Source organism: Cucumis melo, chromosome 1 (assembly GCF_025177605.1).
Source record: "Cucumis melo cultivar AY chromosome 1, USDA_Cmelo_AY_1.0, whole genome shotgun sequence".
In the NCBI taxonomy this organism is placed as follows: Eukaryota; Viridiplantae; Streptophyta; class Magnoliopsida; order Cucurbitales; family Cucurbitaceae; genus Cucumis; species Cucumis melo.
The window spans coordinates 10,683,340-10,708,986 of NC_066857.1; the positions used below are offsets into that span (position 1 = coordinate 10,683,340).

The 25,647-nt window shown below is 32.7% G+C and overlaps 1 protein-coding gene across 1 annotated transcript; it reads left to right on the top strand.

Annotated features, from left to right (window-relative positions):
- The first annotated feature begins 23,715 nt into the window (after positions 1-23,715).
- On the top strand, positions 23,716-25,590 carry LOC127148365 (uncharacterized). Its single transcript, XM_051081853.1, has 3 exons — positions 23,716-24,019; positions 24,266-24,721; positions 24,911-25,590. Exons 1-3 carry the CDS (start codon positions 23,716-23,718, stop codon positions 25,588-25,590), a joined length of 1,440 nt encoding a protein of 479 aa, XP_050937810.1.
- Positions 25,591-25,647: the final 57 nt, after the last annotated feature.

The window sequence follows — 25,647 nt, forward strand, 5'->3', positions numbered from 1 at the left end:
GCAAGTAGCACGATTGCCCAAGCCCGTTCGACTGGACGAACGATAGCAGCGCACGTGTGGGACAAGGTTATACTATCACCACTTACTTGGTTTGTAGTCCCCTTCAATGATAGAAGTTTATATTTCCTCATCCCACTTCAAGTTTTATCCATGTGGGACAAAGTTTAATAGCTTTGCTATTTGGGCCAAACCCAATAAGTCGTTTCCAATAAAAAAAGGCACATGCACAAAAAAAAAAAAAAAAAGAACACACACAAAATGGAAGAAAGATTAAAAAATGATTAATACACGATTGTAACTATGCATCCTAATTGCCAAACTGAACACAATTTAACCAATATACATATGAGTTAGTGACAAAGAGTTCCATCATTTGAATTCCCTGTTGCACTAAAAAAAATTGTTTCTTTATACGCATATCTCTCTTTTGTAGCAAATTAATTTAGCATAATCAACAACCTTATACTTTCAACTTTCAATAGCTAATTCAAAAGATTTTACATTAATGTTTTGAAATGGGTTTTCTTAGACTTATAATAATATACAAATGAGGATGTGAACTTATGATATTGTATGATAAAGGTTATAACGACGTATTTAATATAGAATTTGAGTTAATATAATTTAGAAAGTTGGCTTTGCACAATAGTAATCGATGAGAGCTTCCATCTTAGATGTGGAAAGTTCAAATTCCTAAACCCCGAATAATTGCTTTCACAAAATCCTAAGTCCTAAGTTTATCGTGGTTTCATAAATTGTAGGCTTAATTCCTTTCCCACACCTTTTGCATGTATAATTTTTGAAATTCATATTTTAGAAACACTACAAGAAATATCAGTGACAATAGCATAAAAAAAACGCTATCGTTGATTTTCGATAGTGTTTTCGAAATGTTGTCGTAGCCAATATTATTGAAAGTCCACGACTTTTCCTAGCGTTTTTTCACTGCTATGCAAAACGCTATAACATGTCCCCAACGATGGCACAAATATGATGCTACAAATGCTTTTTATAACATGAGAAAAACGTTGTCGAAACAGTTTGATAGCATTTTTTTATTGCATTGGAAAATCGCTATAAAATGTTTCAATAGTGTTTTCAATAACATTGGAAAAGTGCTTTAAAAGACATTTTATAGAGTTTTTTTTTTTTTTTTTTTTTGCGTTCGAAAAGAATTATCAAACATTTCAATAGCTATTTTAATAACATTGAAAAAATGTATAAACAATTTTTTGTAGCATTTTATGAACGATGTCGTCGCAAAAAGTCATTGACTTTTAATAGCAGTTTTTGTAGAGCTATTAATAATAATATAAAAGGTAGGTATGTTTTAAAACAATTTGGCCTCATTAACATTTCATAATCACATTATAAAAAGAAGAATTACCATAGAACTATACATATAATATCTCATTAAATAATATATGCTATCTTCTATGCATTACAATTTTGTTTATAAAGGAAAAAGAATCCTTTATGAACAAACCTAAACAAAAGACAACTACCATGTTTTAGAAAACTCAATAAATCACAACAAATCATGGCGACTTCGGTAAGTTTGGTTTATCATTAGATTCATAAAGCTCTGAAAACTCACCACCATTGTCAGGTAAATGCAATCATAACACTCTTTTCAAAAGATCTCTTTTAATGGTGGAAATTTGGATAATAACAGCACTTGCACTCTAATAAAAAGAAATTTCGAAGGAATTCTTAAAATAAAAATGTAAAGCTTACGGATTGATTTAACAGAAATGGAAAAGAAAGCAAAAGAGGAGACATTGATACTTATATTTTAATATAGTTTCAAGCATATTATAAGAGCGCATACGAGGATTTAGAATGTTTATTTTGTATATAAACTAAATACCCTCCACTTCAATATGAAATTACAAAACTTTCTATTGTATTGTGTAAAAAGAAAGCAATGGTAAAATTTATTGAAGAATGTATGATTCAAGTGGGGTGAAGCCAAGAGCAGGTGATTCTCTATTCTGATGGACAAAGACAACATGTCTAGCCATTTCAAAATAATTATCCATATCATCTCGATCTAGGATCAACAAAAGAAGATCAAATCTTGATAATAGAGCTGGAGGAAGGTTGATGTTTTCGATTGGAGTTCGACGTAGGCCATGTCTTCCCCTAAGATATACATAGAAGCATATTTAGAAATCTCATAGAACTCGAAGAAGTTTCTTAAAGTTTATACAGCAAAACCCAGTAAGACGAGAAAATTCAGAAGTGGACTAAAAAGATAAAGAGGTAAGTACCATGCTGGATTGGCCGCAACAAATTTAGAAACGTGGTGATTCTATCCTTGGCAATGCTAACAGTTTGTTGCTCCATGACTTCATGAAATGTTGTACGATCAGTTCCTCCTTATCTCCCCTAAGTTTATATCTGCAGTACAAAACGGCTGAATAAACAAGTTCTACAATCGACCATGTAAAACACAAGATCACTTAAAAAGAGAATACTCATAAAGAAAGAAAGTTGTGAATAGAGTGATTAAAATGTTGCAAAAAGAAGATTATATTACACATGAAATTTATTTCAGTAGAAGACAGTGGTTAAAAAATGTCATACTCGTATTTTTTCTTGAAATGGGCTACAGGCATGGCCTCTAAGAATGTATCAGCAACCAAACCAGCACCCATAACCCTGAACCCCGTATAAGGAATAGGAAGAAAAATCCAGAAGAGTAAGGCAAGCAGCTAAGCATTTAGGCGTTAAGTCAGACATTCTAAATTTGGATATTAAGTTTTATTTTCGGGCGTTGGAGACCTGAATCTTATGTAGTCACTTATTCCACTAAGTGTTAGTAGGATTATCTAACAAAATGTTGGATTTTTCCACTAACTTAGTAAGGGCATTTTGGTCATTGGACCATTAAAGTTAAAGTCAAACTTTGACTTTTTAAGTCAAAAATAAAAATTTTGACTTTTTACCATTTTGTTCGTCTTGACTAATTTCGACCTCCGAGCATGAATCTGTATTTCTTTTTCTGAAATTCAAATCACGTTTAAATATAAAGTCGGTCAAAGCTTGACTTTTGATTTCAAAGTCAAAAGTCAAGCTTTTGACTTTTTACAACTTTGACCATTTCTATCAATTCCAAGCTTCCAAATATGAATATGTATCCATATTTTTAATATTTAAATCACATTTAAACATAAAGCTCTATCAAACATATATAACCGACAGTTATATCAAATATATTTATCGATTTCTCTCTCTCTACCTAATTCGAACAATTTGAATTATTCAAACATATTGTCTAAGTTAATTCTGTATAAGCTAGCAGGGGAATCTAATGGACCTATAGATTATGGGCTTCAATTATTCGAGATTAACTGACTAAATTCTTTTAGACCGTGTTAACTAACAGGTCATTCTACTAAAGTCTCGTAGTTGCACTCCCCTCATTATAGATATATTTCTGTACATCTGATATAACCATGATCAGTAAGTTAATCCTTAATAGGGTATCCTTGGTTAGGTTAAAATATGATTTTACCTCCGAGATTACATTTTGTTCCTTAAGTCTCACTGATCCACTACTAAACAATTGGTTTAAGATCCAACCTATAAACTGAATACCTATCAGACCAATGAGAGGGTGAGGTCCCTTGTTCAAGACTTAAATTCAGTCTTTAAGGGAACAACCTATCTATTAACCCTAAAAGTAGGTAGGAGTGAAACCCATCTTGCACCATATGTCCCTACCTATCCACCCAGTCTTACCCTTTAAATTGAAGGCTTGTTAGGCCAGCGCCGTTGAGCTACCCTCATCCATGCAGGTCTAGGGATAATATTGTTTGAACAGAAGTTCATAGTTAGCTCATGATTAAGATAGTTACCTAGGTCATAAAAAATCGAAATAGTCAATTTTATATAGTCAATGATGTTATAACTTAAAAGTAGTTAGTTTTATATAGTCAACGATGTTATATCTTAAAAGTAACTATTTCATGGTTCTAGTCTTATGTAAGCTCTTTGTATAAGATGCCCTCACTTCCATGTCTTTACATGAACGATTTAGGATCACATCGTTTGTACTAACTACAAGGCGGACCACATCCATAACATTTCCAGAATAAGGCACCCAACCTTATTCATACACTATACACTGTTTGGGCTATATACTCGAACTTGATCCATGTTTATGTCTCTACATAAAGTTTAAGTCTACACTAGATACCCTCTAGACCTTAGTTTATTGGATTGAAGATTATAGTATTTTAATTTCACTAAGAACTCCTCTATAACTAATTTATTGAACAGAATATTATTGAAACTACAAACTACGATTTTTAGAACATAAATTTCAATAGATTGCAGATGGAAACTCAATTTTTGGGCATTGAACAAGGTGGGCCGAGCACAAGGGTTGTGCTACATACAAAGAAGGTTAAGGAGGTTAAGGTACTTAGGGGCATGCCATGCATGTGACAAGCAATGCATGCGATATGCCATGTCGTACATCAAGCAGCGTATACGCACGCAACACTCCCAGTGCACAGCTATACATGCGGGAGGTTAACATGCAGCCAAGGCCCTACGCACGCGCCAAGCCTATTGCTGCACACCAGCTCAACCTACATATCATTTTTAGGCTTTTTATTTAGTCTTTTAACAATTTTTGCTTGGAGTTTGGATGTTTTCTAAATTAAAAAAGTTGATTGAAGGATAAATATGATTATTTCATAATAAGAAGTAATTGGACAAGTTTACGAGCCTGGGATTTAGCTACCATTAGTTAATGACACCTTGTTTTAAAAGCTATTTTAAAAGCATGATTTCAAACTACATAAGCAATAGCTTATGAGTGACTTATGCATTTAAATGATTTCTAAATTTTATTTCCAAGCTTGGTTTATTAAGCATGATTTTAAAGTTATTTACAAACATGTTTTCAATTAGATTATTTTGAATAGGTTTGATCTAGTTAGAAATGATTTATTAGTATACATTAAGAAGTAAAATAAAATTGTTTACTGTTTTAGATATATTTGGAAAGCATGACTTTGATGAATAAGGGTATATTTTGTTTTATACATCGAGTTATTTATGGTCAATGTGTACAAAGTATCAAGGGTATAGGGCTTTGTTGACCACTTAGTCAACTACCACCAAGTTCAGGTAGGATACTATCAATTTTACTCTGCTATCTTGATCGAGTTCAGGCATGATAGTATCGATTTTACTTTGTTATCTTGACCGAGTTCAGATATGATAATATCATGATTAAGTTTATCAAGCACGGTAGTATTGAATTGTGTCAAGCTAACATGATCGTGTTTTAGAATACAGAATGAACAGAGAATATGAATGATTTACGAAGTTGAAATGTTTTAAAATCTTTCATTTTATTTATCTGATAGTTTGCATATGTTAAAAAAACGAAACTTTGAATATAACTATTTAAAATGCATGTTTCTAAAAAACCGTCACTCACTAGTCTTTTTAGTTTATCATTTCCAAAATGTTTTTTACTTTTCAAAAAGAGATCGCGTTCCCCGAGCTTGACTTGTTGTCAATAGTCTGTTGTGCTAGTTTTATTGTTTACATTCATGCATCTAGTGGTTAGTGAATACATGTCTAAGTTTGTGTTTGTAAATATGTCAAGGTACGAGAATGTTAAATGTGTGTTAGTAACGTATATGTCAATTTACTTGGGTTAAGAGTCTATATACGACTTATCTCAACGTTTGTTAATAAATGGGTTGCAATTGACTGGTTTATTATTTTATTCTATAAAGTTGTGTCATTTACTTCCGTGTGTTTTTTAGTAATGTTATTGGAGGGTAGGGTTAGCAAGTGTCGTTGAGTAGCTAGAAACAGATTTTTTGACTTCACGCCACCTTCTAAGCTTATAACAAATGGTCTAGGAGGGGTGTGGCAATAACAATCTCAAATGACACAATCACGAGTCCTTCTTGTCGCTCTTTGACTTTCCTTTACCTTTGCCTTTGCTTGAAAAGTTAAACATGGAAATGGATGTGTATATAAATACTTTGTAAGGGACCCACTACTGGGCTTACTAGGTAAATAGTTAATTTCTTATTAAGAGGTAAATAGTTAATTTCTTATTAAGTATACATCTGTGTCATATAAGTCTTATGGTCGTAAGAGCACACACAAGTTACAATCAACCGTCTAAAAGTGGTGATTATGTAGGACACCATACATACAGGCTATACTACCCTAATAGTCAAAGCTAACAACTACCATCAATTCGATAACATTCTAATTCAATCAACCTTAATTTAGTTCAATCATAACTATGTCATGTAAAATAAAATCAAATATAATCATCATGCTTTGTGATTTTACATAATAAATCCCAATTTAATCAGTCATATTGTCCGTGCAATTTAGTTCAATTCAATCCAACTCAATACATATTTCTGTCAATGCAATTTAATTTAATTCAATCCAACTTAATACATATTTCTGCCAATGCAATTTAATTTAATTCAATCCAACTTAATACATATTTCTATCAATGCAATTTAATTTAATTCAATCCAACTCAATATTACTTCATGTTGAGGATCAAGTATTAAACCAATTACCTCAAACTTAGAGTTTAAATTTCTTGGTTACAAATAAATTCCCAGATTCAACCTAAACATAATGATTCTAAATTAATAATTTTATCCAATAAAATTATCAATTATAATCTAACTTTAATTCTCCAATTTACTTACCCAATTGACGTCGAAATTCCAAATTCCAACTTTATTAGAAAAAACCACAAATAAATTCCAAAAGTTTCTCCAATTAAACCTTAAAAAAGAATGGTTTCAAATTTTTATATCAAAATTAATCCTTAATTTAAACTTCAATGGGTATTCAAAAACCCATAACAATACCACAAAAACCAATAAAACTCTGCCACACTTAACCCACCGCTGGGTAGCAGTGATGGAAGATAACTCGTAGAAGTACAAGTTATTATAGTCTTTTAGGTATAATAATGAAGTTTCAATGCAACAAAAAGGAAGAAAACGCGTAGCTAAATAGATATAATAAATCAATTACGGGTTGCAAGTAGCAAAATAGTTTTATGCCTATTTATCACATTTTGCATGTCTTAATGCAGGTTTTTAGGCGAAAAAGATGAGGGTAGTTGTAACGAGTCAACTCTTTATACTAAGCTACAGTCATTACTACTAAAAGAAAATAAAAACTTTCATAACAAAATGAGAAAACAACACTAATTTTAACTGAAAACCATAAATGCTCATTAAAATTACGAATAATTAAATGTATGTAGAAATAAATCTAAAATAAACTCCTAATTCGGGCCCTATCTACTTTTAAAGAAAAATAGTCAAAGAATACCAAAAATGCTTAAATCAAAATGATAACATAAAGGTGGAAGTAAAACGTTTTCTTATGGCAAGTCGCGGTCACTTCTTGTCATTCACCAGCTTTCTTCTACTTTTACCTCTACCTCTACCTTTGCCTGAAAAATTAAACATAGAAAGAGTGAGTATAAACATATACTCAGTAAGGGACCTACTACTAGTCCCGCTAGATGTCTGTTAACTTCCCATTAGAGTCTTATAAAGAAGTACCCCTAAACTGGTGCATTTTTTAACACACGAAATCTAATGATCCCATAGGAACATCTTTAATCTTTGGTGAACCCAAAGGAACACCTAGAATAAAACTGGTCTTCGGTGAACTCGAAAGAATACCTAGAACAAACTAGTCTTCGATGAATCTGAAGGAACACTTATGATAATCGGGCTGTAATTGATCCCGTCGGATCACTCATATACATAACATCTCATGAGACTGGTGATCCCGTCGGACCACACAGTCCTAAAAAGGTGGTGATCCCGATGGACATCCATATGGGTATGACTTTAATAGATAAAGTTAATAAAACACTCTATCCATAGCATGCATCATAACATCATAAACATGACATGAGTATTAATCATATCATTCTTAATCATGAGATTAATATTTCATGAATCAACATTAACATAATCAATCATCATCATCAACATAACTCAATCATAAGTATCAGTCATCAATTCACGTTATTAATGCATATTGCATTTTAGCTACATCAATGCATAATAGGAAAATCACATGCAAACTCATAACTTCAGTACGATAGTCTAGTAAAAGAATCTTTTATCTGAAGATTAGCTTAACCAAAAATATTCCTAACAGCAACAGTCAAGTTTCCCAAGAATAAATCCTAAACAGTAAGGGGAAAAAATAACTAAGTTCAATAACTTAACAGTTGCTTAAAGATCTAAAAATCCATTTAATTTAACTTACCCAAAGTTAAGGTCGAATCCAATTTATCCTTGGTTGGGAAAATTTCACAGCTCAAAACTTTCAATTAAATCTAACCAACCCCTCCAGAAAAATAACCCAATTTAATCCAAAATTAAATTATTTAGAGTTTAAAATTAATATCTCATGGGTATTGTCCAAAACCCATTAAAAACTTACCAAAATAGGGAAAACGGACCAAAAATAAACTTGGCAGCTAAAAAATAGCTTGGATAGAGAGGAGGTCGGCTCGACGGCTCAAGTGAAGAGGAAACGGCTCGCGACTTGAGCGTTTGCACGTACGACTTGGGTGGTTGAGTCGTACGGCTTGCAAGGGATGAAGGGTGGCTCGTTGTTGATGGCTTGTGCACGATGATTAACTCCGTAAGATACAGGTCAGCTTACATGCACAGGGAAAACTCGATTCATGCTTACGGCTTGGAATGGAGAACTCGTCTTGGACGATGACGGCACTTCGAATGTGGTTGACGACAATTGCTAATTAGTGCGCGAGACGGAGTCGGTGATGGATAGAGAAGCTCAGTAAAAAATGACGGAGGAGACGATGCGCGACAATTGGCTTACGAAAGGAGAAGCGGCTCAGTACTTGTGGCTCGTGACGATGAGGCAAAAAACGGCGATTGAAAACGGAGAGATCAACGCGGCGGAGGTCGGAGAGGGATGGCGGACTAGGGATTTTTGTTGAAGAACAAGATGAAGAAGCTAGTGTTTCTTTGATGAAGGAGATGAATAGTGGAACATGTTTTCCAATGTCAATTTAAGGAAAATAATAATAAAAAAATTATAATTATTTTTTCTTTTCTCTTTTCCCTTATTCTTTTCAAAATAACCAAAACACCTTCTCTCTCTTCATTTAATATAAATCAAATCTCCTTTTTATCTTCTTTTTCTCTTCTCCCAAAATAATATCAAATATTTTCTCTCCTCAATCACATCATCACTTTTATCTTCTCAAATCTCATAATATACTAATCTTTAATAATTATATTATACTTAATATAATTATTTTCACCATTCTTTTATTATATATATATATATATATATATATATATATATATATAATTAATTAATTAATTAATTAATTAATTAATCTAATTCCAAAGGGTGCATTTGGGGGAAGGGTTGGGGTTTGGAAGGATTAGTGTTATGATAAAACTAGTTTTAAACACTAGTTTTATCATAACCCTTGTTTGGAGAAAGGGTTTAGAAATGTAGTTTTATGATAAGAGGTGTTTGGAGAAAGGGTTATGATAATATTATGATAATATTATGAATAAGATGTCTTTTGGGGAAGAGTTATGTGGGTAGGTTTATGGGTTTATAATAAGATGTGTTTGGGAGAAAGGTTATGTAGGTAAGGTTATGAATATTTTTTTAAATTAATTTTTTTAAATTCACATTGTACATATACCAAATAAATTATCATTACATATTACTTATTACGAAAGCGTCGAACCCCTCTTATTGCTTTTTTCTATGTTTAATGTTATTAAATTAGTAAACACAGCTAACCAATTTTGAAATAATTTGTTAACAAATTGTACTAATTTTATCATAAGTCATTTTTTACAATACAAACTAGTTATTATGTATTTATAATTAGCAATACCGTCGTACATTTGTTTTAACATATTTAATTACGTGGTGTAATGCATGCATCCATATTTATATTCATTAATTAAATTACTTATTATGAAGCACTAGAACGAATATTATTCGAATTATTACTATTTGCCTTAATGTGAATGAAACATTTTAAATCGAATTGAAGAGATGTAGAAGGGACAAAAAGAAAACATATGCATAAACAGGTTACAAATCATACAAGGGATTCAAGTACTGTATATACGAAAAAAAAAGTTTGCTAAAATAGGAATACAAAAAACAGTCAACAACATAGTTTAAGGCCCTATCGAAACAACATAGTTCAAGGCCTTTGGCATAACGCCCTATCAAAACTGCTTAGTTCCGACATCTCACGCAATAGGCATAAGAATTCCTGGCGCACATAGGTGTGTCATTGGCAAGGGCACGTGCAGACCACTCGCAATCGTCCTGAGTTGGTCGTTCGTACACTCGAGGGCCATATGTATGACTTCAAGCTCACGCTTCCATTGACTTTCCCTTTTCCTCTTCAATCCACTCGATCCGGCCCTACCCTCTAATGCCGAGAAGGTTGTGATGTGTGTACATCCTCTTGGAACATGTCAATCCCCTGGCTGTACATAGATGGGAACTCCTTGTTCCCATCTGGCATGTCAAACCCCTCATACCCAGTAGGCTCGTTAGACTCAACATCGGCGAATGTCTTAGATGTTGGAATTTGTGTCCTAAAACTCTTACTTTATTATTTGATTCAATAAATTCTATTATTAAATGCTACAATCTTAAAACCAATAAGTTAAGGTCCCGAGACTATTTTACTGAGTTTGTCAAATACACTTGAACTTTATGTATAGACATAAACATGGATTAAGTTCAAGTTAATAGCTCAAATAGTCTATAGTGTATGAATAAGGTTGGGCGCCTTATTTTGGATAAACACTATGGATGTGGCCTGCTCCGTAGTTAGTACAAACGATGTAATCCTAAATCCTTCATGTAGAGACATGGGAGTGGGGACATCCTATGTAAATGGTTTGCATAAGACCGGAACCATGAAATAATCACTTTTTGTTATAACACCGTAAACTAAACACTGACTATTTCATTTATGATGACCTAGGTAACATGATCTTAATCCTGAGCTAACTATGAACTTCTGTTCATTCAGTAGTGTCCTTAGATCTGCATAGGTAAGGGCAGTTCATCATCGCTGGCCCAATAAGCCTCCCATTTCAGGGATAAGACCGAGTGGATAGCTATGACATATGGTGCAAGACGGAATTTACTCCTACCCATTTCGGGGATAGTAGATAAGTTGTTCCCTTAAGGACTGAATCCAAGTCTTGAACAAGGGGCCCCATCTTCTCATAGGCCAGAGAAGGATTCAGGTTTATAGGTTGGACCTTAAACCAATTGTTCAATAGTGGATCAGTGAGTCTTAAGGAGCAAGATGTAATCTCGAGGGTAAAATGGTATTTTGACCCAACCAAGATTACGAATAACCTGTGAATGATCAACTTACTCATCATGATTATATTAGGTGGACACAAATATATTTATAGTGAGGGGAGTGCAACTAAGAGTCTTTAGTGGAATGACTCTTTAGTTAACGAATGTTGATTAAGCTTGGTCTAAAAGAGTTTAGCCAGTTAATCTCGAATCTTTGAAGACCATAATCTATAGGTTCATTAGGTTTCCCTACTAGCTCATATGGATTCAACTAAGAACAAAATGTTGAAGTAACTCGAATTGTTCGAATTAAGAAAAGAGAGAGAAATCGACAAATATATAAGATATAAGTCGGTAGAAATAAACTTTAAGCTTTATTTTTAAATATGATTTAAATAAATATGAATATAGATTCATATTTAAAATCTTGAAAAGTTTTGAAACGATCAAAGTTGTAAAAGTCAATTTGTTGACTTTTAACTTTGAGAAACAAAACTTTGACCAGGTTTATATTCAAATATGATTTAAATTTTAGAAAAATGAATGCGGATTCATACTCAGTAGGTTAGAATTAGTCAAGATGGGAAAAATAGTAAAAAGTCAAAAAGTTGACTTTTGACTAAGAAAAGTCAAAGTTTGACTTTGACTTAATTGGTCAAATGACCAAAATGCCCATTTGAGTAATTACTTTATTAATTAACGATTAATGAAAAATGTGGCAGATTACTGTGAATTTGAAGCCACTAATTCCATTAAGATTTAATGGATTAATTAGGTGTTGAAAATGTATGAAATAATTTGCATGCAATTTCCATGTAAATTTCATATAAAACATTTTTCATTACAGAATGAGAGGGGATGATGTTTTTCTGAAAAACCACCTAAACGATATACTACCTCCTTCTTTCTCTCTAAGTTTTACTTCACAAAACCGAGTCCCACAACTCTATTCTTGGTCCTGAGCTTAGTAGGTCAACTTAGTGGTTATTCTTGCTCGTGATATTCAGGCAGAGAAGAAAAAAGGATCGAAGAAGAAGTTTAGAACAATAAAAGGTAAGTTCATCGTTTACCTTTTAGGCTCCTCGCTTAGGACCATCGCATAGCATATGCATATTAATTTCTAAATCCTTTAGATGCATATAGAGTAAAGCATGATTCTAAATCTTCCGCTGCAGCATGTTTCTTAATGTTTTTCCATCATTAGCGAAGCGACCCGTCGTCCTATCGCGTCTGAACACATATGTAAGTTCGTCATAATTGGAAAAAGGGTTTGTTAAGGAGTCCCTTCGCTATAGGATGCGACTGCATAAAAAATAGGACCACTTAAAACTACTGATAGGAAAATTGTGAAGTAAATGTACATTGTGCAATTAGTGTGACTTTTATATTATTTTCCTTACTTTAACCCAGTTATCGAAGATTTCCTTCTCCACAATTATGCATTTTGCATCATCGTTCCAGCCAAACCCATTGCACGTTGGCCCCCACATTTCTGCGATGGCCTGGAATGTCTGCTTAAGTATTTTTATTCTGCAATTGATTACAGTGGTTGTGTGGACACGCATCTAGGCAATTTTTCGACCATCATGCGTACCAGTTGGGCCTGGTAACCTGACCGGAACATACCATTGTCGGATTTCCATCCCCCGGTAGACACCAACTCCACTAAACACTCTACAAGAGTGTCCTCCTCCTCCTTAGTTCATACATGCTTAGGGTCATGCAACGAGTTTGTCATATTGAGAATGACAAATGACAAAAAATACATAGAACACGTTAGAATTTCACATTTCAATATTTATGAGACATAAACGACTGGGAAACAGTATTATGACATATAATTTATGTAAAGCATGCATGTTGAATATGGGATATGAAAAAGATACATAATATAGGTCATTTAAAATGCTATACAACCGATGTGTTGAAATTTAAAATTGTTTTAGCTAAGCGTTACACAACTGTCATTCTATGAACAACGCTTCAGCTAATTTGTCGTACCACTGAGACCACTCGTTTGTGGTCTCAATGTACTTAATGTCTTCTATAGCAATGGTCTTGGTGTATGCAGAGTTTCCCTCGTCAACGTCGTCAATGTCGTCGCAATTTGTCATTTCTCTGTTTATCAAATTGTACAGCAAGCAACATGTTAGGATGGTGCAACACTGCACTTGGAGAGGATAGTACGACTTCCCACGAAGTATTACCCAAGACCCTTCAGAACATTGAAGGCACGCTTAATCAAATTCCTTGCCAAATAGTGATACATGTTAAAGTATTCCTTTGCAGTGGTTGGGTCATTTCCAGCACCATACCACTCTTGCAAGTGGTACCATTGGCCTCTGTATGGGGCGAGAAATCCCTCAATGTTTGGATAATCTGCATCACACAAATAATAATATCTTGTTATGAAAACTAGTGCTTTATGCACGTTGAATATCTAAGTTCAAAATGGCATGGGTTGATGAAAAATTGTAAATACCCTTTGGCACTTGCAATCCGTTTGTCGTGCAAGGACATCCCAGAGAATCCGTGAGTCTGTTGTGGATCCTTCCCAACCGGAAAGGACATATACGAAATCCCCTTTCATGTCGCAGATGTCGAGTACATTAGTCGCAATTTCTCCCTTACGCGTTATGAAGGTAAGGCGATCTGTTGCGGGTACGTTGACCTTTATGTACGTCCCGTCCAACATTCCAAGAAAATTCTGCAGGTTCGAAGAAACACACATACATTAGTGGCACGTACTAATACGTGACATATAAACAACTTCTACTATGTGCCCTCAAAACACTTCAACATTGATCAGTGCAGTTGTTTCTTACTGGAACATGTTTCATTATCAACTCGTCGTGGAGTCGTAGCACAACCAACAAGACGAGGTTGAAATATCGCGATACTATCTCAATTGACCTTACAAATTCTCGTTGAATTACGCAGTTCTTCGTGTCATGGGTAATGACGTGCAAGAACATTGCAATTTCCTCAACATCGACAATCTCTTTCGACGAAAAACCAGCTAGAGTCCTAAGTAAATGGCACATAATAGCGAATGTTCACCTCAAACTCGTATATCATGCGAAAGTACGCAAGTTGCCTAATTCTATGCCTAGTATCAGACGGTGTCTGTGGGAGACACTTGTTGTCGTTCATTAGTACCTCCAACGTTAAGAGTATCTGATGTTGGACCAGTGCGAACATAGTTAGGACTCCAAGAAGGATTTGTTGATCCATATGAAAGTACCACAAATTTCCTAAAAAATATTTACTAACTCTGTTATCACACTATCCATATACATTGTTAAAAGATCCCTAATCAAGAAAAAATTCCTATTGCACATAAAGACAAATTTAAAAATAATGTAGTTCTGTGTTACATGTCATGTTTCAAATAATAAACATAATTTTATTGGAAGCTTCTCTAAAATATTTGTAACTTTTATTGAAAGCTTATTGAAAATAAAAATTATAGAAACATATGAAAATTGTTTGATTGTACTTAATCATTTATTATAACATAAGACAAATAACTTATTTCAAACATTGTTTTAAAAGGCATGTAGCGGTTAATTTTTTTAAAATTGTAACTACAGTTCTATGTGTCATAGTGAATGAGCTATTTTAAAAATAGAATGTGTTACAATTACTACTTCACTATGTTTTTAATAGTCAATGTTTGATATTCGTCAAAACTTATGACAATTAGTTAAACAGGTTTTAGAATGTTGTGAAATGTGTAGTAAATTAGGTCTTAAATGTACTTAATTTATTACTATCCAAACTTAGGGGCATATTTTAAAAACAACTATTTCAAACTTTGTTAACTTTAAAAAAATGTGAAGTTCTCATTTCTATTATTTTAAATGAACAAAATTCACATTTTAGCCTATAATTGTTATGATAAGGTAGTAGAAAAGTTTTATTTAAAAAGAATAGTTGTAAAATAATTGGTTAGACTAAAGTGAGTAATGCTAGTGAAAATGTAGACATTGAGATAGTAATTTTGAAATAAAATGTATTGCACATGATGTAAAAAATAAACACAAATTTCAAACATATAATGAAACAAAATATTAAGAAATTCATTAAATAGATGAAATGTCCATGAAAAAAATAATTACAAAACCGATAGTTTGTACAGTACAAATAAAAATAAAGTAAATAACTTTAATTGCATAAAAATAAAGTAAATAACTTTAATTGTAATGAAAAACAACAATACAATATGAACATTGAATCTACAAATGGCTAATCCGTAATACCTCTTACAAGGGTGGGATTATCGCAGACATTTTGTATAAAAAAATAAATAAGTTACGATACAACAAACGCCGAAAACATGAGAAGATTTTAAATACAGCAGAATTGAAGAAAAATAAAGCATAAAAGGAAGGATTACATACCTTGTACGTAGAAGCAAGAACCCGAAATTACGATTCAAACATGTACGTTGAAAAAAACAACATTCAAACGTAAAAATCATTTTGAAAATACATGTTAAGCAACCTCAGATTTTAGAAATCAATTCAATAAGTTGAACCAGATTTCATTATTGTTGAAATATCAATTAGGAGAGATGAAAAACAAATAACAAATCATATGAGCAGTCAAATGAAAAGGTATAGAATGCACGCAAGCCACGAAAGAAAATGAATAACAATAAGTACAAAACACAAAAGAATGGTATAAGGAAATATGTAAATATAGAATGAACTTAAAAAAGAAGGCAGAAACATACGTGAGAAATTTTTGACGAAAAATGAAATATGGAATGTAGGAGAGAAAACAAGGCAGAAACATACGTGAGAAGACAAGGCAGAAACATGCATGAGAAAATAAGGCAGAAACATACTTGAGAAAACAAGGCAGAAACATACATTACAGAAAAAAGTATGAAAATGTTAGAAGCATTTACCTACAAAAAACAAGTTTCCAAAACAAAGGAAGAAGGCAACCAATGAGAAATTGAAGTGGTAAATGATAAGAGGAGATGTGGTTTATATAGAGGGAGATGAGGGGTAAATATTCACATAAATGACCACACCAAGAAAAGACCGAGCGAATCTCTGCAAAATTAGGCTAAAGGATAAATCCAAGCATAGTCAAAGGGTAGATATTGGAAGCTAGACAAAAAAAGTACACCACGAAAAGATAAGATAATATGTTGAAGGGACAAAACAATCAACACCAAAAATGGTTTTTTTCCCAAACATATCAGTGAGTAAAATACACATTGAAATAAATATTTTCATCACAGTGAAGAAGGCAGGAGAATTAATACTTTTCATACCAAATAAAGGATATGTACAAGGGACCAAATCACCTAAATGAAACAATACAAAGAATGAGTTTGTAAAAATGCATAAATAAAACATGAATCACGTTTGATATAAATCGAAATCAGTACAGGAAAATAGCCCATATGAATCGGTCAATGGAAATCTACCGAAATTAGTACACGAAAGTAGAAATGAAATCAGTGAATGGAATACATAAGAAATCAATACAAATAAATCGGGTAATCCAAAAGTAACGAAATCAATGAATGGAAATTAGCCACAAAAATGTATGAAATGTAACATGGATTCAGATGTATGTGCATACAGGTAAAGATTAACTCATCATTGGCTTGTGTTTGAAAACAAATAGCATTCAAAAAGAAGGATACCTACCTACCATGCTCGATTTAGACCCATTGCCAACGAAGACCAAGAAAAACCTGTTTTACATCACTAAACGACAACTTGAAACGGCAAGTTTAACACCGAGCGACAAGTGGGTTACATCGAGCGGCAAGGAAAACATTCAACGGGAAAAACGCAAATGCATGTTCACAGAGAACATGCAAAAAAGATAAAATCGAAAAAAGTTTGGAGATAGCGCCAGTGGAGGGTCTCCTTCAACAAACCCACTTTCGTTTTCATGTAGTGAGAGAGACAATTGAGAGAGATGTAGATTGGCGTTGGGATTACCATAGGAAACCTTTTTTTTTTATGGAAACGAGGAAATGGATTATTCAGCAAAAAATTCCATACCGGCCAAACTTCCATTCAAGGAATCTACACAAATCAAAAATGGAAGAGAATAGGAAGAAGAATAAAGCACAGAAATCGAAAGTGGAAGAAGAAGAAACATGAGTTGAAAGGTAAATATTATAAGAGGTTTTCAGAAAAAAAAAATTCCAAGGAAATTACAAAGAATCGATGCAAATAAAAAATGGAAGAGAATAGAGAGAATAAGAAACTGAAATTGAAATAGAAAGAAGAAGAGAATCAAAGAGAAGTTCAAGACGGATTGAGGGGAGTGTAAACACGATTGAAGAGATGGTTTTCGGTAGACTCAAATTCGAAAGAGGTAGGGATAAAACGGGGATTAGAGTTTAGGGTAAGGTTTCTATAATCCTTGGGCCAAATAGGGGTTAGGGTTGGAATAATCTAAGCCCACATTGATAACCCTAACCCCAAACAGGCCCTTAAAGCTCACCAATTAACCAATCACAAACAACTTAAATCAAAACTTTACAACTCAAAAAATTCAAAATCTCCAAACTAATTAAGTATTCTCCCAAAATATTTAATTAATCCTAATTTCCACAAAATCATATAAATTCTCAAATTATTTCAAATTAACACCCAAAAAATCTAACATAATTAAAAAATTAAACCAATAAGATTAAATTAAAAATTACCTTATTTTAGAGTGTTATAGTAGTCAAGCAACAATCAGGCGAGGAGACATGCGGCCACTAGGCAACCAAAAGAATGAAGCTAGGTGATCTACAGCACTAGAAGACAAAATGGTTGGCGCGAATACTAGAAAAAGAAAGAAAGTGACGTCTATGGCGTGAAGCAACTTTATCAGAGAATTAATGAAGCCCAGACGATGTTAAGACCCATCAATCCTCACCTATAAATAGAAGGTTGTCTCTTTAAGAACAAATATTTGAGAGCAAGCTCATTTCATCTTCCATTTTTCCCTCTGTGTTTTAGGTGAGAGTTTAGAATAGAGTTGAGAGAAACTCCCTCTTTCGTTTTCCCTAAGTGTATTAGGAAGAAAAATGAACCAACGAGTATGAGAAATCATACTCGGAGGCTCAACACATCTCCCTGTACTTCCATTTGTAATCTTTATTATTGTATTTATAATTTGAACACAATGGTCGAAAGGCATAAAGTTTTAATTTTAAATCCAATTTCCTTCTACTTCCATTCTCCAATTTCTTTATATATTCATGATTATTGATTCTAAGTAAAAAGAAAAATGACATAATAAATGCTAAAGATGTTTGATGTCTGTGTTATTTGTCTTGTTAAGTTAAATGCATCAATCAATGCCTCATTTTATTCGAGAGAGAAAAATGAAGTAATGATTGTTGTCACTTGACAAAACAATGACTTGCATTTTACTAAACAAGTGGCTAAAATAATATAGCAATGCATTCTTGTCATTGACTTTATCCTTAACATACATATCAGAAATGCGAATGTGTGGGGATAAGGCACTCAAAGGTTGCTGGCCTTAATATAGAATGAGTTGTATGTAATTTGGTTAAATGGATCAAATATAAATCATCTCTGAACTTCAAGTATTTGCATCCTGAAAGGCGAGCAAGTATGCCGAAGGCCCCAAGAGATTGCTCACCTTAAATCTAAAGCTAATAAATGTTTTGTATCACATTTTGATGAATTGGTTACCCTTGCTTTTCTGCATCCACATCGCTATCATACACTAGAGTTCACACTCTACAAATCACCAACACCACCTTCATCTTGTTTCTACAATGCACATATAGTGTAGATTTGTATAGTTTAAATAATAATGACCGTACACTTATACTGTACAGAAACTGAATGATTTTAGAATGTATGATTAAAACCTTAAAATCATCCATTCCCTGAGTTCGAGAGAGGAAAACTTGTACGTATACTATGCATCTTTTAAGTTAGTAACGCACAGATAGGATTCAACACCTTTTATTACATGAACCTAGTCTAGACGACTAACCTAATCGCACAGTTAGAGCCTAATTATAATGCATTCACGAAATGAGACAAGCAGTGGATAGAAGGGAGATCAGACAGCTAGCTGCTTTGACTCACAGCGGACAACTCGATCGGCTCAAGAATAGCTTGAGGTCAAAGCCCGCAAGTTAGAGTAGAGACTCGCGCAGTGGCGCGTCCTGGGAAGGGAGGCCGACATGGATAGTGATCATCAATGGTGGTAAAGGTGGTGGCCGAGAAGAGGACAAAGATTGAAGGTAAGGGCGATGACGGTTTAAGGTAGAAGAAGAAGGGAATTTATTTTTCTTTTCCTTTTTATAAGCAACACATGTTAAGCAAGGGCAATAAATAACCATCAACCCTAATCACCTTTTTACTTTTTCCTTTTCTCAAAATAAAGATATATATATATATATATATATATATATATATATATATATATATATATATATATTTATTTATGCTTATACTTATAAAAAAAGGGAAACTTACATACATGTAACAAACCACCAAACTATTTACAGTCCATGTAACAAAGCCCATAAAGTTAACCATTTTTTAAATATTCGAGGTTTTTTCTTCCATTTTTCTTCTCTTCCTCGCGATCAAATCGTCTCTCTTGTGATTTCTTTCATCGTCTTCCTCTTCAATTTCATTCATCCCTTTTCTTCTTTTCCTCTTCTTTTTTTTCTATGATTTCTTTCCATCATCTTTCTTATTTTCCAATTGTTTTTTACGTCGTTAAATCTTTCCGTCGTCTTTCTTCTTTTCCTCTTTTCCTCTTTTTTTTCGCTGCGATTTTTTTCAATCGTTTTTCTTCTTTTCTGATTTTGCGATTTCTTTCAATCGTCTTTCTTCTTTTTTTTATTCTTTTTTACGTCATTTAATATTTTCATCGTCTTTCTTCTTTTCTGATTCTTTTTTACGTCGTTTAATCTTTCCATCGTCTTTCTTATTTTTCTTTTTTTCGCTGTGATTTCTTTCCATCGTCTTTATTCTTTTCCTCTTCTTTTTTTACGTAGTTTAAGTTTGGATAACAAAATCTAAACGACCGTGTACAAAAAATAGCAAAATCTAAAAAATCGTGTATAAAAAATCTTGAAAAAAATCATTTAGATTGGAGTAGCCAAATGTAAACGATCGTGTAAAAAAAATCATCGGTAGACAAATCTAAACGATCGTATACCAAAAGAATTAAAAAAATCGTTTAGCCAAATCTAAACGATCGTGTACTAAAGAATCTTGAAAAAATAAACGATCGTGTAAACAAATCTAAACGATCGTGTACTAAAATAATTAAGAAAATTGTTTAGCCAAATCTAAACAATCGTGTATCAAATTTTGAAAAAAAAAAATCATTTAGATTTGGGTACCTAAATCTAAACGATCAAATCTAAACGATCGTGACCAAATTTAAATGTTGCTAAATTAAACGATCGTGCAACCAAATTAAATGATAGAATTAAAAAAATAAATTGTAGCCAAATCTAAACGACCAAATCTAAACAATCGTGTTACAAACAATAGTCAAATCTAAATGATCGTGTACCAAATATATTACGAGCGAATTGTTGACGAGGCATTTTTGGTATTTTCTACAGTGAGCTTGTGAGCCTTTTTTGTTTTTAAAATTGTTTTATATGGTGTAAACATTTTGCCACTTTGTTATATTTTTTAAAAGACCCCATTAATTCATGTAATTTTAATAAATCTTAAATTTTGTTTTTTTATCGACATCAACCACTAAGTTACTTGTAAGTATTAAAAATTGAATAGTTATATATATTATATATATATAAAGACGATAAAGTTGAGGGGGCTCGCCCCCCAGGCCTATACTAAATCCGTTGATGATCGCATTGGCTAAATCGTAATAAAATAATTTTAATTGAACTAACTCCAAACTACTACTACCAAAATAGTATTTTAATTAAAGGAAAATTATTTATTATATCATAATAATTACAAAATATATATATATATATATATATATATATATATATATATATATATATATATATATATATAAACAAATTTAGTTATTAAAGTTCCAATGTAGTGATTTTGACAAAGGTTCACATTTGAGGATAATTTTGTAAATGAAATTAATATGTTTTAAAAAGTTTGATCATACGATATTCCCCGAATTTTTTTTCATTTTTACCTCTCTTATTTGTCATACCATATATTGACATATTCATAACATTATCTCGCTCTCGTCTTCAATATTTCCCATTAAAAAAAAAATCACAAAATTATAGAGAGAAACAAAATTAGGATTCACAAGCCACGAAAAGAATATTAATTTAGCTCCAAAATAGAGAGAAATGTTACTCACATGTCAGACTTTTGAGACTTCAATAACTTTTTTTGCGTAATTAGTTGTCAAAATCCATCATTTGGTAAGAGATGAGGCTCTACCAAAGTTTCATCTTGCTATGAAAAATCAACCTTCAAGTTATATATATATAAAAAATAAATATAAAATATAAAAATAAAAAACCCTTCAAACAATGAAAACCTACTTGTATTTCTATTTTCTCAATTAGTTTAAGAGCTTGTACACTTCAAAAGCATGCTAAACCTTCAAATATATATACATATATATTTCGGTAGAATTTCAAAAAGATGAATATGTAAGTTTCATTTTAATTTTCCAACATCTTACCCTTTTATATATTATAGATATATACCCAAATGTACATATTTAATTACTTAATCAAAATTCATTCAAATTAATTAACAACTATCATTATTCAATCTTAAACAAATTTAATCCTTAAATAATTCAAGATAATTAAATTAAAATTATCTTAAAATCAGGATGTTACATAGAAGGAAGAAAAATATAAAAAGAAGAGAGAAAAGAGAGAGTCAAATTTAAATTCGGCTAGAGGCCGATTGAAGGTATAGTTGCCCTAAAAGATGACAAAAGCTTTTGTTGAAGATTTTGTCTAAAAGAAAATATGAGATCATTTTTTTAAAATATAAGATAATCAAAAGATAAAAAGATTTCCCTTTATTTTAGGAATCTTCCAAAATATCTTTGTGAAAATAGGAAATATATATAAGTCATATACATATATATTTATATATATATATATATATATATATATATATATATATATATATATATATATTTAAAGGGGTTTTTATCAAAGAAGTGTTGACTGACGAAACAAACGAAGAAATAGCATACAGTGTTGAAGGTCGACAAGATATCAATTGCTTGTTTGCCGAAGCCGGAGGTACGAATTAGTAGTAGAAGCAACAGGTACGAAAAGGTAGTGCGATCTTATGACTAAAGGTTTTGGATGTTGATCTAAGTTGATTTATATGATGAGTAATAATAAGGACGAAGAAGTGATTTGAGTGACCACAGCAAAAACTTCAGTAGAGTATGAAGACTACGTCTAAAAGATTCACTCATGCATTCAGAGGGAGCCTGAAGTCAGACACCATTGAGAAGGATGACTCATGCATTCAGGGGGAGCCTGATGTCTGAAGCTATTATGCATGTTAAATAGTCATATAGTATAACAAAGTTTATATGTTGATTCTATGTATTTTGATTGAAAGCGAATCTTAATAAAATTACTCATTTAGGTTGTGCGCACCTCCCCAGACGTAGGCATCATTAGCCGAACTGGGTTACCAAAGTTTCTTGTATTATTCTCGTTTGCTATCCCTCTAGCTATTACAATAGTTATTAACATATGGATTAACTAAAGGTTATTTGATTATCTCACATTGTTTTTTCAATTGGTATCAGAGCGGGTTGCATGATCATGGAGATAATCAGAGAGGGACTTTCAACTTCTCTTCCTCCTGTACTGGATGGTAAAAATTACTCATATTGGAAGCCTCGTATGATATTATTTATTAAAACTTTAGATGGGAAAGCTTGGAGGACTCTTGTGGCTGGTTATGAACCTCCGATGATTACTGTGGATGGTGTATCAGTTCCGAAACCTGAGGTTGATTGGACTGATGCTGAAGAACAAGCATCAGTTGGGAATGCTAGAGCTCTAAATGCAATATTCAATGGTATGGACCTAAATGTGTTCAAATTTATAAACTTCTGTAGTACAACCAAAGAAGCATGGAGAATATTGGAAGTTGCTTATGAAGAAACTTCTAAAGTCAAGATATCCAGATTACAGCTGATAACATCGAAATTTGAAGCATTGAAAATGTCTAAAGATGAATGGGTTTCAAAGTACAATGAGGGAGTTCTGGAGGTTGCTAATGAATCACTGTTGCTGTGGTGAAAAAAATTCCTGATTCTAAGATTGTGCGAAAGGTGCTACGGTCTTTACCTAGGAAGTTTAACATGAAGGTCACTACCATAGAGGAAGCACATTATATTACTACATTAAAACTTGATGAGTTATTTGGGTCTCTGCTTACGTTTGAAATGGATGTATCTGATAGAGAGAACAAGAAAGGCAAGAGGATCGCTTTTAAATCCATATATGAAGAAGAGACAACAATGAATCAATCTGATAACGAAGCCAACATGGATGAGTCAATAGCTCTACTAACAAAGCAGTTCTCTAAAGTAGTTAGGAAATTCAAAAATATGAATACTATAGGAGCGAATGCTAAAAATTCAAATCAATATCGAAGGAAAGATGGTGAGAACACTACAAGAAGGTATAATGAAGACTCAAATAGAAGGGGCGGTGATTATGGAAAGAAAAAGAAGGGAGAATGAAGGTTTTTTAGATGCAGAGAATGTGCGAGAGTTGGTCATTATCAGGCTGAAAGTCCCACGTTTCTAAGAAGAAAAAAGAAAATCTTTCGTGCTACCTTGTTAGATGAGGACATTGATGATAGTAAAGATGATAATGACATGAATGCTTTCATAACATGTATTACAGAAATCGATTTTGGAGACGAAAGTGAATGTTTCGAAGAAAATTATGATGAAGAACTGACTTTTGAGGAACTTAAAGTGTTGTGGAAGGAAAATTCTGAAGCCAGAGCAATACAAAAAGAAAGAATTCAAGACCTTATGGAAGAAAATGAACGATTAATGTTTGTCATATCATCTTTAAAGCTGAAATTGAAAGAAGTTCAGAATGACTACGATCAGACGATAAAATTTGTGAAGATGTTGAATTTAGGAACTGAAAATTTATACTTAATATTAAATTCAAGACAGAACAGTTCAAGTAAATACGGTCTTAGTTTTGATGCTTCAGTAAGAAGTGTTAAACCTACAACTAAAATAAAGTTTGTTCTTGCTTTAGTAAAAGACGAAACTGAAACAGTTCCTACAATGATAGTTGTTAGTCCTCCAGCTAAAACTACAAGATGGATTTGTTATTACTGTGGTAAAAAAGGTCATATCAGACCTTTTTGTTTTAAACTACAGAGAGACAAATGGTGCCAGCGGGAGGCAGAGTATGGCAATCTAAAGCATAAATCAACTTTAAAAAATTGGAACAGAGGAAAAAGAAGTCATATGGTCTAGAGAGTTAAACCGTCTGAACACTGCAATATTGCCTTTACAACTGTTCAAGCCACAAATGATGCGTGGTACTTTGGTAGTGGATGTTCTAGACATATGACCGAAAACAAGTCATTTTTCTCTGAGTTAAAGGAATGTGTCTTGGGTCATGTTACGTTTAGAGATGGTGCAAGAGGAAGAATCATAGCTAAAGGAAACATTGATAAAAATAATCTACCTTATCTAAATGATGTTAGATATGTGGATGAATTAAAAGCAAATCTGATTAGTGTGAGTCAGTTATACGATCAAGGTTACAGTGTGAATTTTAGCAAAGCCAGTTGTGTTGTAGTTGACAAAGATAATCATATGTTTATGAGTAGTAGTCGACAGGCAGATAATTGTTACCATTGGATCTTTAATAACTCTCATATATATCACTCAACTAAAGAAGATCAAACCTGGTTGTGGCATAGAAAATTGGGGCATATTAGCTTAAGGAGCATAGATAAAGCTATAAAAAATGAGGCTATGGTAGGTATTCCAAATATAGACATCAATAGTAAATTCTTTTGTGGAGACTGTCTAATTGGAAAGCAAACCAAAGTGTCTCACAAAAGTTTAAAAGAATGTTCCACAAATAGAATTCTTGAACTACTACATCTGGATCTTATGAGGCCGATACAAATTGAAAGTCTTGGAGGCAAGAAGTATGTATTTGTTGCTGTGGATAATTTTTTCAGATTTACTTGAGTTCGGTTCTTGAAAGGTAAATTTGATACTGTTAAAAGTTGTATCAGCCTTTGCTTA